The sequence below is a fragment of the Danio aesculapii genome, chromosome 16 (assembly GCF_903798145.1).
Source record: "Danio aesculapii chromosome 16, fDanAes4.1, whole genome shotgun sequence".
NCBI lineage: Eukaryota > Metazoa > Chordata > Actinopteri > Cypriniformes > Danionidae > Danio > Danio aesculapii.
In genome coordinates, this window is record NC_079450.1 from 13,637,332 (window position 1) to 13,654,257 (window position 16,926).

The window sequence follows — 16,926 nt, forward strand, 5'->3', positions numbered from 1 at the left end:
AATAATTGTATTGTTCATTTATGTTAGTGTCAATAAGGTTGGCCCCCCTCTGGCCCCCCTAAATTTGGACGCGTATTTTTGTGTCAACTGAAGTGAGATCTGCCACCGGTGGAAGATGGAGAAATGACTGAGGCCTCTTGTGCACTCTTGGTGTCTTTCTGCTTTCTCTTGACTTTTGTCAGTGACGGTGCTGCGTGCATCGTTTTCCCACAGTCGTCAGAAGTTAAGCCCCAAATTGACACAGGTAATAAAAAGATTTAACTTGAGTCATGTTCATGTTGTGAAACACTATCAAAATGTCCACTGTTGATTATATTAGACTTCTGTTTATATAGTGATTTTAAAACATTTAATATAAGAAGTCCTTGGCTATGCAGAGGCTATTATTAATCAGACATTAAGTGTACATAGTTTTATGTCAGGAAATGCAGTCTTAAATTTACAAACAGTCAGCAAGTACTGAAGAACAGATGTAAACTCATTGATCAAATGAAGTTTTCAGTCATGCTCATGGCAAAGTATTATTCAGCTCGTTTAGTTTTGCCTTCATTGATTTTTGTTTTCAGTCATAACAAAGCACGAGTCTTCAACACATGATTTATTTACAACACGTTTTTAAACAATAGTTTAACTAATTTTTAATAACTAATTTAAAGATTTAACTACGTTTTGTTTACTAGGAAAGTTAGAATAATTAGTCAAGTTAAGTTATTGTTTTGACAACATATTGTCGTCCAAAATATTGTGTAGACAATTAAAAAATATACAGTAAATATTTGTTGAGGAGGCTAATAATACTGACCATAAAATTATTATTATTTTTTTAACTGCAAGAAATAAACTATAAGAAATATATTAACTAATATAACTATTATTAATTATATAAACTATAATTAATAATAATAAGAAATAAGATTTGTCAGTGAAAAAAAATGTCAGTGGTTTGTTAAAGATCACTTGGGAAACATTATTTTAAATTAACAGGAGGTGCAAAAAAGTGCCTTTAACTCGAATGTTAAAAATCCTACTACAATACAAAGTTACTTGTCAAATAAATGAACATGGAAGATTATTTTGAGTTTGAGTTATTTAATTAGCTTGTTTATGAAGACTGCAGGGTGATGCATGAAAAAAATGACTTCAAATAATTGTTTAAGTAGTTTGTGATGTGTGTCCCCTAAAAGTACAAGTGGCCCCTGCCCGGCCCCCCGTCACTCTGCTCTAGAACCGCCACTGACTGTCTGTGTTTACTAAACATGTACAGAGAAGAATATTCTTGAAGAATAGGCTATTTGGCACCTGAATATGCATTTGTAGGAGTTTCCAGTCAGATGCTAATTTTATTGGAGGGACTTATTTAAATAGATTGCCTGCCAACATGTGTAAAGAGCTTTGAGCAGAGCTTTCAAGAGGTTTCATTTGTAAGTCGCTTTGGATAAAAACGTCTGCTAAATGACTAAATGTAAATGAGTATATAAATGCAAGGAATTATTATTGTTATTATTAAATGAATCGCACAATGCAACTTACTAACATTTTGCGCTCCTCAACGTACGGGTATTTGCACCATTATTTAACACCTGAAGTATCTTGTCTTGAAAGTGGCTGGCACTGGAATTACCGCAGAGAACATAAAGCTCCTGGTATAAAGTAAAGACTTTTTCCACGTGTATTTATTTGGAATGCCAGAGAAACACATCGTCCAAACACTGATTGCCAAATATGTTTTTTGGTCAATATTTAAGTAGGCCTAAATAAAATAAAACTTTCCCTTTGTTCAATATGTGTACCCTAGCTGCTTTTATTAAATTACTAACATTTTTATGAAGTGAAATGCGCCTTGTCAGGTATGGTTTTACCTATACTTGAAATTGGTCCTCTGGATTTAACCCATCCATAAGCACACGCATTTTGAGTGAGGAAAACACACACGCACACACAAACACATAGTTTACATACACCTGGAGCAGTGGGCAGTTATTGCTTCCAGCGCCCGGGGAGCAATTAGGGTACCTCAGGACTGGGAATCAAACCTGCAACCATTCAATTAAGTTCAACTCCGTAACCATTAGCCCGCATGTTATGAGGAATATCTCTGCATATTTGCCACTATGCTAATTTGTGCTGCGCTTCTTGCATTACTCGACATGTTAATGGGATATGATGTATCTGTTCTTTAAGTTGCATATTGTTGGCAAATCATAAGCAGAAATTTCAACACCCATCGTCGACATTTTGGAATTGCCCTGTTTGCTAAATAATATTTGCCTGTTGCTGGCCCAGTGTTAGTAACGTCATAATTATTTATGTTGCAAGTATTCTAGACAAAACAGAGTCATTCAGCCAAGCTTTTATTAACATTTGAATTTATTGAAAAAACAAAACATGATCATACATGAAAACCAAAGGTAAACAACATACTGAGGCTAAATTATAATGAATATATGATATTCATCTCAGTGCGCCCTAATTATCCTCATACCTTTTATTTCTGTCACTGTCCAACAGAAAATCAAGGAAACAATAGAGAAGAGAAATACATTCACAAATGTCTGTAAAAACGGCGACATTTCTGTAGCGTTTTAAATAGATTCAAACTTTTCTTGAAATTAAAGCGTAGAGATCCATTCACACCAAAAACGAAGATCATATTGTCGTCCAAATATTCTGTTTTTCGTGCAAGTAAATGCTTGAGCTCTTTAAAGTAGAAGGGATTCTGATTGGCTGCAGTTAAATGAGTGAGCTAATTACAGCAGGAAGAATTCTGATTGGTTGACAATTGTAATATTCATTTGCTGGTAAGGAAAACGTGTTCCAAATGTTTTCCAATGGTTTCATTCTGTTTATTAAGCGTGCCCTGCAGATGTTGTTTATCAGCTGAGAAAAAAAAATCTGACATAAATTAACTTTAATATGTGGAAACAGACCAAACCAAAACAATAAACGAAGCGTAACAAAACTAAACAAAATGGAACAAAACAAAACTAAACAAAATGAAACAAAACTAAACTAAACAAAACTAAACAAAACAAAACTAAACAAAATGAAACAAAACAAAACTAAACAAAATGGACCAAAACAAAACGTTTATAAAAACAGAACAAAACGTACCAAACCAAAACAATAAACTAAACGTAACAAATCTAAACTAAACAGAACAAAACAATTTGGAACAAAATCAAACAAAGCAAAAATAAATAAATAAAACAGAACTAATTGGACCAAAACAAAACAATAAAAAATATAACAGAACTTAAAAATATGGATGAAACCAAAACAATAAATTAAACAAAACAAAGCGGAACAAAACTAAACAATAAAAAATAAAACAAAACGGAACAAAACAATTAAAAATAAAACAGAACTAAAAAATATGGATGAACTACACAAAACAGACCAAATTCAGAAATAAACAAAACAAAATGGAACAAAACTGACTAAATTCAAAAATAAATTAAACAAAATGGAACAAAACTACACAAAAGACCGAATTCAGAAATAAACGAAACAAAATGGAACAAAGCTAAACAAAACAGACCAAATTCAGAAATAAACGAAACAAAATGGAACAAAGCTAAACAAAACAGACCAAATTCAGAAATAAACGAAACAAAATGGAACAAAGCTAAACAAAACAGACCAAATTCAGAAATAAACGAAACAAAATGGAACAAAGCTAAACAAAACAGACCAAATTCAGAAATAAACAAAACAAAATGGAACAAAACACAAAACTGACTAAATTAAAATATAAATGAAACAAAATGGTACAAAACTACACAAAACTGACCAAATTCAGAAATAAATGGAACAAAGCTAAACAAAACAGACCAAATTCAGAAATAAACTAAACAAAATGGAACAAAACAACACAAAACTGACTAAATTAAAATATAAATGAAACAAAATGGAACAAAACAACACAAAACTGACCAAATTCAGAAATAAATGGAACAAAGCTAAACAAAACAGACCAAATTCAGAAATAAACTAAACAAAATGGAACAAAGCTAAAAATATAAAACAGAACAAAACTAAACAAAACAGAATAAAACAAAACAATAAAAAACAAAACTAAACAAAACAGACCAAACCAAAACAATAAACTAAACAGAACAAAACAAAACAAAACGAAACAAAATTAAACAAAATAATAAAAAATTAAACAGAAATAAAAAATACGAATGAAACCAAAACAATGAATTAAACTAAACAAATTGGAACAAAACAAAACAATAAAAAATAAAACGGACCAAAACAAAAATAAAATAAAACTAAACAAAAGGGTCCAAACCAAAACAACAAACTAAACGTAACAAAACAAAGGAATCATTTTCCAGGACACAGTGAGTTAAATTACCTTTAATAAGTGCTGATATATTTAGTGTGACCGATTCATTTGCTATGATTTATTTGGATTATTTTGTTATAGTTCTCGTCGTTGGTGTGAATGTGCCTCCGGTACTGCAAAGCATTTCGGCCATTCCATTACACATACAATAATTTTAATTGCACATTATGAAATAATAGGGCTGTAAAATAAAAACCTGACGCACAGAAATACTGGCGTTGAACAATATAACACATGCTTTTCACATGTATTCCTATGGCACAGAAATGAAGTCACGAACAGGCGGACGAGACATTCTTTACCCCTAAGATTATGTTCAGCAAGGCAAAATACGAGCCAAAAAGTCTATTTGAAATGAAGGGAATTCTGCATACGTGTTTCCCTAAGATTTCTGTAGTGTGCCGATGCTAATGAGCTTAATACGTTAAGTAATTTTCAGATACAACCCGTGGCTTAGCATGCCTCTTAATATACTGCATTGATGATCAAATGCCATTAACATCAGATTTTTTGTAATCAGTATTAGAAGAAATTGACTGTTTTACACAACTTTACCAATTAATAATGAATTTCAATAAAAAGAAATTGATTCAGATTAGAGAGCAGTCAGTGAATTAAAAACAATCAAATACATCAATTATTATCAGCTGATTTAGCATTTGAATTAAAGAGATGCTCCCAAAAGGTACAATTATGTCTTTATTTATTCACACTTGACTTGTTCCAAACAATTTAAGTTTTGTTCGGTTAAATGTAAAAGAAGATAATTTAAAGAATGTTGGAAACCAGTAACCATTGACTTCTATAGTATTTTTTGTTTGTTTGTTACTATGGCATGAATGTAAAAGAAGATATTTTGAAGAATGTTGGAAACCAGTAACCATTAACCTCTATAGTATGTTTTTCCTACTACGTTATGAATAAAAAAGAAGATATTTTGAAGAATGTTGGAAACCAGTAACCATTGACTTCTATAGTATTTTATTTTATTTTTTTGTTACTATGGCATGAATGTAAAAGAAGATGTTTGAAGAATGTTGGAAACCAGTAACTACTGACCTCTATAGATTGTTTTTCCTACTACGTTATGAATAAACAAAGAAGATATTTTGAAGAATGTTGGAAATTGGTAACCATTCAAGTCCATAGTATTTTTTTCCTAGTATGGTATGAATATAAATGAAGATATTTTGAAGATTGTTGGAAAGTGGTAACCATTAACTTCTATAGTATTTAGTTTTTTTTCTACTAGAGTACGAATATAAAAGAAGATATTTTAATGATTGTTGGAAACTGGTAATCATTGACTTCTATAGTATTTTTTCCTTCTGCGGTATGAATATAAAAGAAGATATTTTGAAGAATGTTGGAAACCATTGGGTAACCATTGACATCTATAGTATTTTGTTTTTCCCACTATGGTATGAATGTAAAAAGATATTTTGAAGAATGTTGGAAACCATTGATTTCTTTAGTATGTAGTTTTTCTTACTATGGTATGAATGTAAAAGAAGATATTTTGAAGAATGTTGGAATACGGTAACCATTGACTTCTATAGTATTTGTTTTGTTTTTTTCTACTATGGCATGAATATAAAAGATGATATTTTGAAGAAAGTTGGAAAAAAGCCTTAACCATTGACTTCTATAGTATTTTGTTTTCCCTACTATGGTGTGAATATAAAAGATAATATTTTGAAGAAAGTTGGAAACCGGTAATCATTGACTTCTATAGTGTTTTGTTTTTCTTACTATTGTATGAATGTAAAGAAGATATTTTGAAGAATATAGGAAACCGGTAACCATTGACTCTTGTAGTATTTTGTTTTTCTTACTATGGCATGAATGTAAAAGACGATATTTTGAAGAATGTTGAAATTGGCAACCATTTACTTCTATAGAATTGTGTTTTTCTTACTATGGTTTGAATCTAAAAGAAGATATTTTAAAGAATGTTGGAAATTGGTAACCATTGACCTCTATAGTATTCTGTTTTTCCTACTATAGATATTAGTGGTTACCGTTTTCAGCATTCTTTCAAAATATTTTCTTTTACATTTAACAGAACAAAAACTAGCTTTTTTGGGGGGGGGGGGCTTTTTTGTTCATTGCTGTAGCAGATGAACAGACATTTATATACAGTGGCTTTACAAGTCAATACATGATATTTATGTTCATCTCAATGAACATCACTGGCCTTAAGTCCACTTCATTATAATGATGAATTTTGCAACAAACAAACAATCAAAAAGTTTTCATCACTCTAGAGGTAGAATAATCACAGCATTTACTGTACACTAAAATAAGAAGGAATTATTGGCTGGATTATTTTTGTTCACACAAAAATGACAATTTGCTGCTGATTTACTCAGGTCATCAAATATGTTGGTGAGCTTTTTCCTTCAGTAAAGCATAGAAGAAGATTTTTTGCTGAAACTGTGGCCATTTGTGACTCAAAAAGCAAGTCAACGGCTATATTGAGAGCCATAAAAACATAAACAGGCTAAATAAAATTAAGACCAGTGGCTCCTGATGATACATTGAGGTCTTATGAAGTGAAACCTTTGCTTTGTGCAAAAAACAAACATTATTTTCAATATTTAATCAACAGAATCTGCAAATGGTCTTTTCTTTTTGCCTGGTAACTGATGACTTGCATTTTATGACCACAGTTTCTGCTGAAAATCTTTAATATTGTATTAAAGAAAAAAAAGTCACTTTGACAGTAGTAGAGTGATTCAATTAACAGCAGTTTTGTCACTTCTGGGTAAACTATATCTATAACAATCCTTTATTTTAGGTTATAAATATTTTTTACTCTAATCTAATGCACAGCATATTATTTATTTTCCACATTATCCTTGATTCTTTTACAAACGCCTGGCAATAGATGGCACCATTGCACAACAGTGACTATCTGTGAGTGATGATGAGAAAAATGTGATGTTTGAATGAGAATGTTAATCACAGAACTCATGAATATGTAAGACCTCTTCATGTAAGAGAACAGAGTGAATCTCAAACATTGAAAAAAATGTATTAACATTCAGAGAAAAGACAACGAAGCAATGTTTGTTCTTGAACACGCTTCTTTGACACAATCAGACCAATTCATATTGACAGGGCTCCAGTTTTCACATTCTAACACAGAGCTTTTCACAGTCCAAATGATTCCTAATGAATTAAAAGGGGGTCATGTCCTAAATATTTTTCCCTCGCTGAAATATCATAGCTCATGATAGTTCATGTTAATGTTTTGCAGAGTGTGTAAAGGAAATAGTTAATTGTTTTAGTGACCACATTATTCACCTTAATTAATTACATTTATAGTGAAAAGTGGATTAAAGATTCTTATAAAATTCGTATATGTATGTGATAGTTTAGCTTGTGATATGCTATGTGTTTTGATGTTTTTAAATATCCATAAATTCCAGAACAAAGGGCATTTAAGACCAATCATAATTTAGCTGAGGTTGAAATGTTATTTTTAAGGGGACAAAATGTGACACAATAAATAAATCAGTATAAATAAAGTTCTCACAAATCTTAATAAAAATAAATTAAACTAAATATAATTTAAAAAATTACATAACAAGCTAAACGTACAAAAACACGGGCAAATTTTGGCTGGAATCAATCAATCAAAGTGTATTTTTTAGGGGGGCCAAAATGTGTAGTGAAGTCAAACCAAAATGGAACAAATCTAATCTAAATGTAACAAAACTAAGCTAAATGAAACAAAACAAACTGGAACAAAATAAAACAAAACAAAAAAATATAAAACAGAACAAAACTAAACAAAACAGACCAAACCAAAACAATACACTAAATGGAACAAAACTAAATGAAACGGAACAAAACAATTCAGAACAAATTGAAACAAAATGGTACAAAACAAAACAATAATAACAGAACAAAACAGATCAAACCAAAACAAAAGTAAACAAACCAAACCAATACAATAAAGTAAACGAAACAAAACTAAACAAATTAAAACACAATGGAACAAAACAATAAAAACAGAACAAAACTGAACAAAACAGACCAAACCAAAACAATAAACAGAACAAAAATAAACAAAACAGACAAACCAAATCAATAAACAGAACAGAACAAAACTAAACAAAATGGATCAAACCAAAACAATAAACAAAATGTTACAAAACTAAACAAAACAATTCGGAATTAAATAAAACTAAATGGAACAAAAAATAAGTAAAACAGAACAAAACTAAACATATGGATCAAACCAAAACAATAAACTAAATGTAACAAAGGTAAACAAATGGAAAAAAAATGTAACAAAATCTAACAAAAAATAAAACAGAACAAAAGTAACAAATCTAAACTGAACAGAGCAAAACAATTCGGAACAAAATGAAACAATAAAAAGAAAACAAAACTAAACAAAACGGACCAAACCAAAACAATAAACAAAACAAAACAAAGCAATCATTTTCCAGGACACAGTGAGGGCACTAAAGGACAGTCAGAGATTAACGGGGATCAAAGCTGTAATTCCACACAGGACAAATTTCAAATACAGGAGCAAGAAATCTATGGTCTTTGCAAAATAAAAAAAAAAACAGCAAACACTCCACAAACATTCTCCACAAACACTCCTGAGTCAAGATTGTCGTTCATCATCATTCATTATAACTCAATAATCACCAACAGTAGCTCTAAACCTCCACGACCAAATATTCACATAGGAAAATGAAATTGCACTTGAAATGAAAGTATAACCAGCCTCATCTCTATCTTTTTGTTTCTCCATTCATGTGTTTATGCATGTGTGTAAAATGTCCGTACTTGAGTCTCGATGTTCAGGACGGGGTCAGTCCAGGGCTGGTCATGTCTGTTGTTGGACTGGCCAGATACTCGCTGGACTTCAGACTGGCCAAAGATTTGTAGCTCGCCATTGAGGTTAAAGATCCACACAAACCCCTCAGAGACGGAGTGTCCTCTTTCCCTGCAGAAACACAGGATAGGAGAGTGAGGAGACAATGCTGATATAATTTCACAAGGGTGATGCTATTACAGGGACACAAAGCACTGCAGCAGACACAACATCTGAGGAACAAGCAGGGACATTTGCTGGGAATTTGTGACACTGGAGCATGAAAGCAGGGGCGGTTCACACGGAATGCTTTTTTCCCTTTCCAATGCGCTACTTTGCTACTGTTTTTCAATGTAAACATGCTTGATTGATGTGTGTGACCATTACGCTAGCCTCGCATGTGAGTGCCATGTTTTTTTTAGACATGTTTAGGCATGTCAACCTAAAAGAACTTCAACTTTTACACATAGCACTGCCCATCGTCAGTTCCAAAGCAATGGACCAATCAGAAAAACTAGGAGGTGGGGCAAGTGTTGCGAGTTACTGTTTACAGACACTCAGTATGTTTCCATCCAAAGATGTAAATTAAATTTATGCGCAAAACTGGAATATCGCATTAAAAAATGTGCAAATAAAGCAATGTTTCCATCCAACAAGTCAAACAGAACAAAATCGTCACTTCCTGATGAGCTGGCACTACTAAATATCATAAATAAAAATAAATTTGCTGTGGTTGGAGAGTTGCGTGAATCTTTTCTTCATTTAATAAATGACTTGCGCCTCCGCAGACAATGCCGAAACTCATTGCTTGTGGTGGCGTTTGAAGGTGTGAGAATTGGAGCGCAGATGCTCTTGACAGTTCTGGAGGTGATTAATAATATAATAACACTAATACTGAAATGGTGAAGGCGTTTTAGAATGACCAAATCAACATTTCAGGTGTTTTACAGTGTGCTCAGCCTGCTGGTTTGTCCATTCACACACATTTTTATCATCACATGATCGTTTATTACACAAATCACATGACCTTTTTTAAAGTGCATTCTGGAATTTGTTCGGTAAAAGTGTTTCCATCAAAGTTTATGCGTATTTTGCCCTACTCATTTATGCGCATACATTTTTAATGCGCATCTTGGCATTTCCATCAACCATTTTTTATGCACTTATCCAAAATGTGCCACCGTGCCTGGATACCCTGCATTGTCATATAGGTAATTGTAGGTAAAATATGGATAAAAATTATTGACTTTTCTTTTAATGCCAAAAAATCATTAGAATATTAAGGAAAAATCACGTTCCATGAGGATATTTTGTAAATCTCCCACTGTAAATATATTAAAAACTCATTTTTTATTAGTAATGCCAACACTAAGCACTTAATTTAAACAACTTTAAAGACAAATTTCTCAGTATTTAGATTTTTTTTTGAACCCTCAGATTCCAGATTTTAATTAGTTGTATTGCTGTCAAATATTTTTCCTATCCTTACAAACCATACATAAATACATAAATAGAAATCGTATTTATTCGGCTTACAGGTGACGTAAACATCACAATTTCATAAAACTGACACTTATCACTTTGTTTTGTTGTCCAGGGTCACCACAAAGGTGAATCATTCATTTATTCATTTTCCTTTGGCTTAGTCTCTTATTTATCAGGGGTCACCACAGCGGAATGAACCGCTAACTATTCCAGCATGTTTTACACAGCGGATGCCATACCAGCTGCAACCCAGCCCTGGGAAACACCCATACACTCACATTCTCTCTCTCACACACACACACACACACACACACACACACACACACACTCATACACTAAGGCCAGTTTTGTTAACCCAATTCACCTATATCGCATGCCTTTGGACTGTGGGGGAAACCGGAGCACCTGGAGGCAAAGGTGAATCAGATAAAACGATTCATTAATAGTTATCATCATACTTCCTCAACTGATATTAGATATTACACTATGAATTGCAAATATTTTTTTGTAATAAATGTTTTCTAAAATGTTATTTTTTAATATGCAAATGAGACATTGTTTCTCATTTTCCTGCATTTTTATGCAAAAATTTGGAGAAAATTTATTATTTACATATTTGAAAATTAAAAATCATTTGTATTCATAATTTATTAGTTGTACTGTATTTCATCATTTCATTTTCTTTCCGGTTTAGTCCTTTTATTAATCAGGGGCGCCACAGCAGAATGAACCGCCAACTTATCCAGCATATGTTTTACGCAGGGGATGCTCTTCCAGCGGCAACGCAACATTAGGAAACACCCATACACCCTTTCATTCACACTCATACACTTCGGCCAATTTATCTTATTCAATTCACCTATAGCGCATGTCTTTGGACTGTGGGGGAAACCGGAGCACCCGGAGGAAACCAATGCCAACACGGGAAGAATATGCAAACTCCACACAGAAATGCCAACTGATCCAGCCGGGACTCAAACTAGCGACCTTCTTGCTGTAAGACGATCGTGCTACCCACTGTGCCACCGTGCTGCCCTGTACTGTATTTAAATATGCTAATTTTACTTTTTTCGAATTGATAGTGATGAGAAGCTACAGAAATTCTACTTAGACCAGGGGTGGGCTAACTTGATCCAGGAGGGCCGGTGTCCGGCAAAGTTTAATTTCAACACTAATCAAACACACCTGAACATGCTAATCAGTGTCTTCAAGATCACTAGAAACTACAAGCAGGTGTGTTTGATTAGAGTTGGAGCTAAACTCTGAAGAACACCAGCTCTCCAGGACCGAGTTTGCCCAGCCCTGACTTAGACAAAACTCCAGTCCAAACTACATTAATCATTACAATAATTAAAACGTAGTTAAATAACGTAAATCATTATGAATTTTTTAAAATATATATATTTTGGCAACAATTCACGAAATTAAAAAACCATTAACACTATCAGCTTAAACTAGTAATTAGCTGTTTATTAATAGTTAGTAGGCTAGAAGTTGGGTTTAGGTTTTGGGTAGGATTAGGGATTCAGAATAAGATCATACTTTATAACTACTAATGAGTTAATATCTTAATAATAGGCAGGTAATAAGCCAGTGGTAAATAGCATGAATTGTGTCCTAAACTAGTGTTAGCAATATTTGTTTTGTGGGGTGTTTTCATGAGTTTCATCTAAACAGCAAAGAGAGAATACTGTTCTCTTCCCTCAGGTTGTGTAATGACATTATGAAATGACATCATCTATCACAGAGCTCGTTATCAGACAGCGACGTCATCACAGTTGACTCATCTCACACACACACACACACACACACGTTCGTTTTTGTGAAAAGTGGGTACATTACATAGGTTTCCATTCATTTTATACTGTCCAAACCGTATATTGTATTGCCCTCATCCCACCCTACCCCTAAACCCAACCATCACAGGAGACTGTGTACAGCTTTACTCTCTGATTAAACTCATCCTGTGGGATTTATAAGCCTTTTGAGAAATGGGGACATCACCAATGTCCTCATATTTCACCTCTTTTTTGTAATACCTGTGTCATACCTATGTCATTATACAGATTTGTGTCCTGACTTATCACAAAAACACGTACACACACACACGCACGCACGCACGCACGCACGCACGCACGCACGCACGCACGCACGCACGCACGCACACACACACACACACACACCTTCTCTGTGCCAGTGTGCGAGCCCTGCTTTGCTGTCCAGACTGTGTGTGTTGAGTTGTACAGGATCCAGAGACGTCTGAGAGAGACTCATATCTGCAGAAAGCTGCTCCAGACTCGGGAAACTCTTCCTACACACACAAAATTTTGTACGAGACATTAATATTAAACAATTTACAATAAAGTTAGCCTAAATTAATGCATTAACAAAGACGGAATGTGTTTTTATGCAGTACAGTATTTAATCTTTGAGAGTTGTTCAAAATGCAAATGTTGGCTCAAATGCTTTGCATCTTATTACTAGATACGGCTTTAAATACAGTTGCAATCAGAATTATTAGCGCCCCTGTTTATTTTTTCTCCAAATTGTTTAACGGAAAGAAGTTTTTTTTTCCAGCACATTTCTAAACATAATAGTATTAATAACTCATTTCTAATAACTGATTTATTTTATCTTTGCCATGATGACAGAAAATAATATTTGACTAGATATTTTTCAAGACACTTCTATACAGCTTAAAGTGACATTTAAAGGCTTAACTAGTTTAATTAGGTTAACTAGGCAGGTTAGGGTAATTAGGAAAGTTATTGTATAATTATGGTTTGTCCTGTAGACAATCGAAAAAATATATAGCTTAAAGGGGCTATTAATTTTGACCTTAAAACAGTTTTTGAAAAATGTAATACTGCTTTTATTCTAGCCGCAATAAAACAAATAAGACTTTCTCCATTAGAAACAATATTATCAGACATACTGTGAAAATTTCCTTGCTCTAATAAACATCATTTGGGAAATATTTAAAAAAAAGAAAAAAATAATTAAACTGTTTATTTAAATATTTACTAACACAGCCAAAAAATATGAGCTCCGGAAGGCAGTAGCAGCCTCCAAATTTAAACACAGATTTTAATTACCATATAATTTAAATATTACAAATGTGAACATAAGCTGAATAGCTTACATTGTAAGGCTCAATCGTAAGCTATTGCATCAAGTCATTGTCAGAGGAAGGGCCAGGTGGAATCAAACACTCCGATATTTAGAATTTGGACTGCAGTGCCTAGTTCAACCAATAGGTGTCAATCCTACATACTGCAACTTGAATCAAATTGTATTCCATGGTAAATTTCATTTCACTTAAATGATGAAAGTAAATAATATTTGACTAGATATTTTTTAAGACACTTCTATACAGCTTAAAGTGACATTTAAAGGCCTAACTAGGTTAATTAGGTTAACTAAGCAGGTTAGGGTAATTAGGCAAGTTATTGTATAATGATGGTTTGTTCTGTAGACTATCGGAAATAAATATATAGCTTAAAGGGACTAATAGTTTTGACCTTAAAATGGCTTTTAAAAAAATTGAAACTGCTTTTATTCTAGCTGAAATAAAACAAATATTATTTTCTCCAGAAAGAAAATATTATCAGACATACTGTGAAAATTTCCTTCCTCTGTTAAACATCATTTGGGAATTAATTAAAAAGAAAAAAGAAAAAAAATCAAAGGGGGGCTAATAATTCTGATTGCAACTTTATGCATTATTAAATGACTATGATTATCTATACTGTTTTAGAAAGGTCTTGTCACTGTTAGTTCAAATATTAGCAAATTTTTATACAATTATAATAGAAACAACTGGACATTATAAATGAATAAATATTTAAATCAATCCCAAGTAATTGAAAGTAAACTGTAAAGTATTAATGCCAATAGTAAAATGTCAAAAAAATTTTGTGTAGGCACCATGGTGGCTCAGTGGTTCACACTGTCACTGGTTCAAGGTCACTGGTTCAAATCATTTCTGTGTAGAGTTTGCATGTTCTCCCCGTGTTCGTGTGGGTTTCCTCTGGGTGCTCCGGTTTGCCCCACAGTCCAAAGACATGCGCTATAGTTTGAATTGGGTAAACCAAACTGGCAGTAGTGTACTAGTGAATGTGAGAGTGTATGGGTGTTTCCTAGTACTGGGTTGCGGCTGGAGGGGCATCCACTGCGTAAAACATATGCTGGCATAGTTGGCAGTTCATTCCGCTGCGGTGACCCCTTATTAATAAGAGACTAATCCAAAAGGAAAATGAATGAATGAAGGTTTGTGTAAATTTTACATGCGCTTATGCTTATTTACTAAGGCTGAAATGATTAGTCGGCATTAAAAAATTTGTTGACAAATATTCTTGTAGTTAAAAAGTAATTTCATCATGACCCAAAGAAAGAGCCTGCAATTTGACAATTAATTGTTAATAATAATCGATAGATTAATCTATTTTCAAAATAATTGTTTGTTGCAACACTTTCATTTACATAAGATATGTACAGTTGAATGTACAAAATTATTAACCCTCCAGTGAATGTTGGTTTCTTTTTTTAAATATTTAGCAAATTATTCCCAAGGAATTTTCACAGTATTTCCTATAATATTTTTTCTTCTGATGAAAGTCTTATTTGTTTCATTTTGGCTAGAATAAAAGCAGTTTTTAATTTTTTTAAAACTATTTTAAGGTAAATATTATTAGCCCCCATAAGCAATATTTTTTTTAATTGTCTACAGAACAAACCATCACTATACGATGATTACCTAATTACCCTAACTTGCCTAATTAACCCAGTTAAGCCTTGCACTTTAATCTGAATACTAATATATCATGAAAAATATCCAGCAAAATATTATTTACAGTCTTGATGGCAAATATAAAAGAAATCAGTTATTAGAAATGAGTTATTAAAACTATTATGTTTAGAAATGTGTTAAAAAATATTCTCCATTAAACAAAAATTAAGGAAAGAAATATACAGGGAGGTTAATAAATCTTACTTCAACTGTATTTAACATAATTTTCATAACAAAGTTCAAAATAACATCCCAGTGTATATTTAAGTGAGAAACAGCACTGAAGTTTGGTTTACAATTCGATCAGCCCATTTAATATAAGCCTCTGCAGCAGATTATCAATACATGAGAGCGATGGCTGTGGGAAGTGTGCCAGTGCTGTAATGTGATTTGAGAGCTGCAGACGCGAGCTAAAACTAGACCCAGAGAGCCTTGGCTTCCTGAATCATTCGCTGACCATGAAGAACTTGACTGGAATCCAATATTAGATGAGATGTGTTGTGAAGCTGCACGTATGAAGCACATACTCTTCCCATGGGCCTGTGCGTTTCCTGTACAGGAGTGTATCGAGAGCCACAGCATTGCTATCCAGAGCTCCAGGTGAAGGCCACTGGTTTGTCAGGTGCGAGGTGAGCTCCTGTCTGGAGCGAAGGTCATGGTTCTTCAACACCGTCCTGGAGGAACACACAAGCAAAAATTGAAACGGACTACTTTGTTTTATTGGAATATTGCAGTATTTATTGTAACCGATTTACTTCTTTAAAGGTGCTGTATGTCTGTGTGTACTGTATTCTTCAAGCATACATGTAACATAATGCATTTGCAGATGATTAAGAAACATGCTTACAGAACATACTTGTTTATCTGAAAAAACTGAAAAGTTAGTGATTCTCCTTTTGAAAAATTTCCAAGTTGGAATGTCTGACTTTGTTTTGGCCTCTACATTACCTGACAAAAGTCTTGTCACCTATCTAAGTTTTTAGGAACAACAAATAATAACTTGACTTCTAGTTGATCATTTGGTATCAGAAGTGGCTTATATGAAAGGTAAAGACCTCTAGATTACACTTATTTTACCAAATTAAAATATTATCATGCCTTGATTTGTAATTATTTAATTAGGACAGTACGGTCTGACTTTGTTTAGACAAAAAAGTCATGGTGCCGTGGAAAAAGAATGAATATTGTGTATGACTCCCATGAGCTTGACAACTACATCCATACATCTCTGCAATTACTCAAATAACTTATTAATAAAGTCATCTGGGATGGCAAAGAAAGCGTTCTTGCAGGACTCCCAGAGTTCATCAAGATTCTTTACATTCATCTTCAACGCCTCTAACCCCAGACATGCTCAATAATGTTCATATCTGGTGGCCGGGCCGGCCAATCCTGGAACACCTTGACCTTCTTTGCTTTCAGGAACTTTTATGTGGAGGCTGAAGTATGAGAAGGAGCGCT

At 33.2% G+C, this 16,926-nt stretch overlaps 1 protein-coding gene across 1 annotated transcript in view; it reads right to left on the reverse strand.

Moving 5' to 3' along the window:
* Window positions 1-8,978: 8,978 nt before the first annotated feature.
* The window catches only part of rundc3b (RUN domain containing 3b), a 42,025-nt gene continuing 34,077 nt past the window's right edge, over window positions 8,979-16,926 (reverse strand). Inside the window, exons 9-11 of the mRNA XM_056475656.1 lie at window positions 15,993-16,139; window positions 12,860-12,987; window positions 8,979-9,323 (exon numbers count right to left, since the gene is read on the reverse strand). Coding sequence (XP_056331631.1) covers window positions 9,178-9,323; window positions 12,860-12,987; window positions 15,993-16,139 — 421 coding nt within the window. The 3' untranslated portion in view covers window positions 8,979-9,177. The remainder of the gene's footprint in view (window positions 9,324-12,859; window positions 12,988-15,992; window positions 16,140-16,926) is intronic.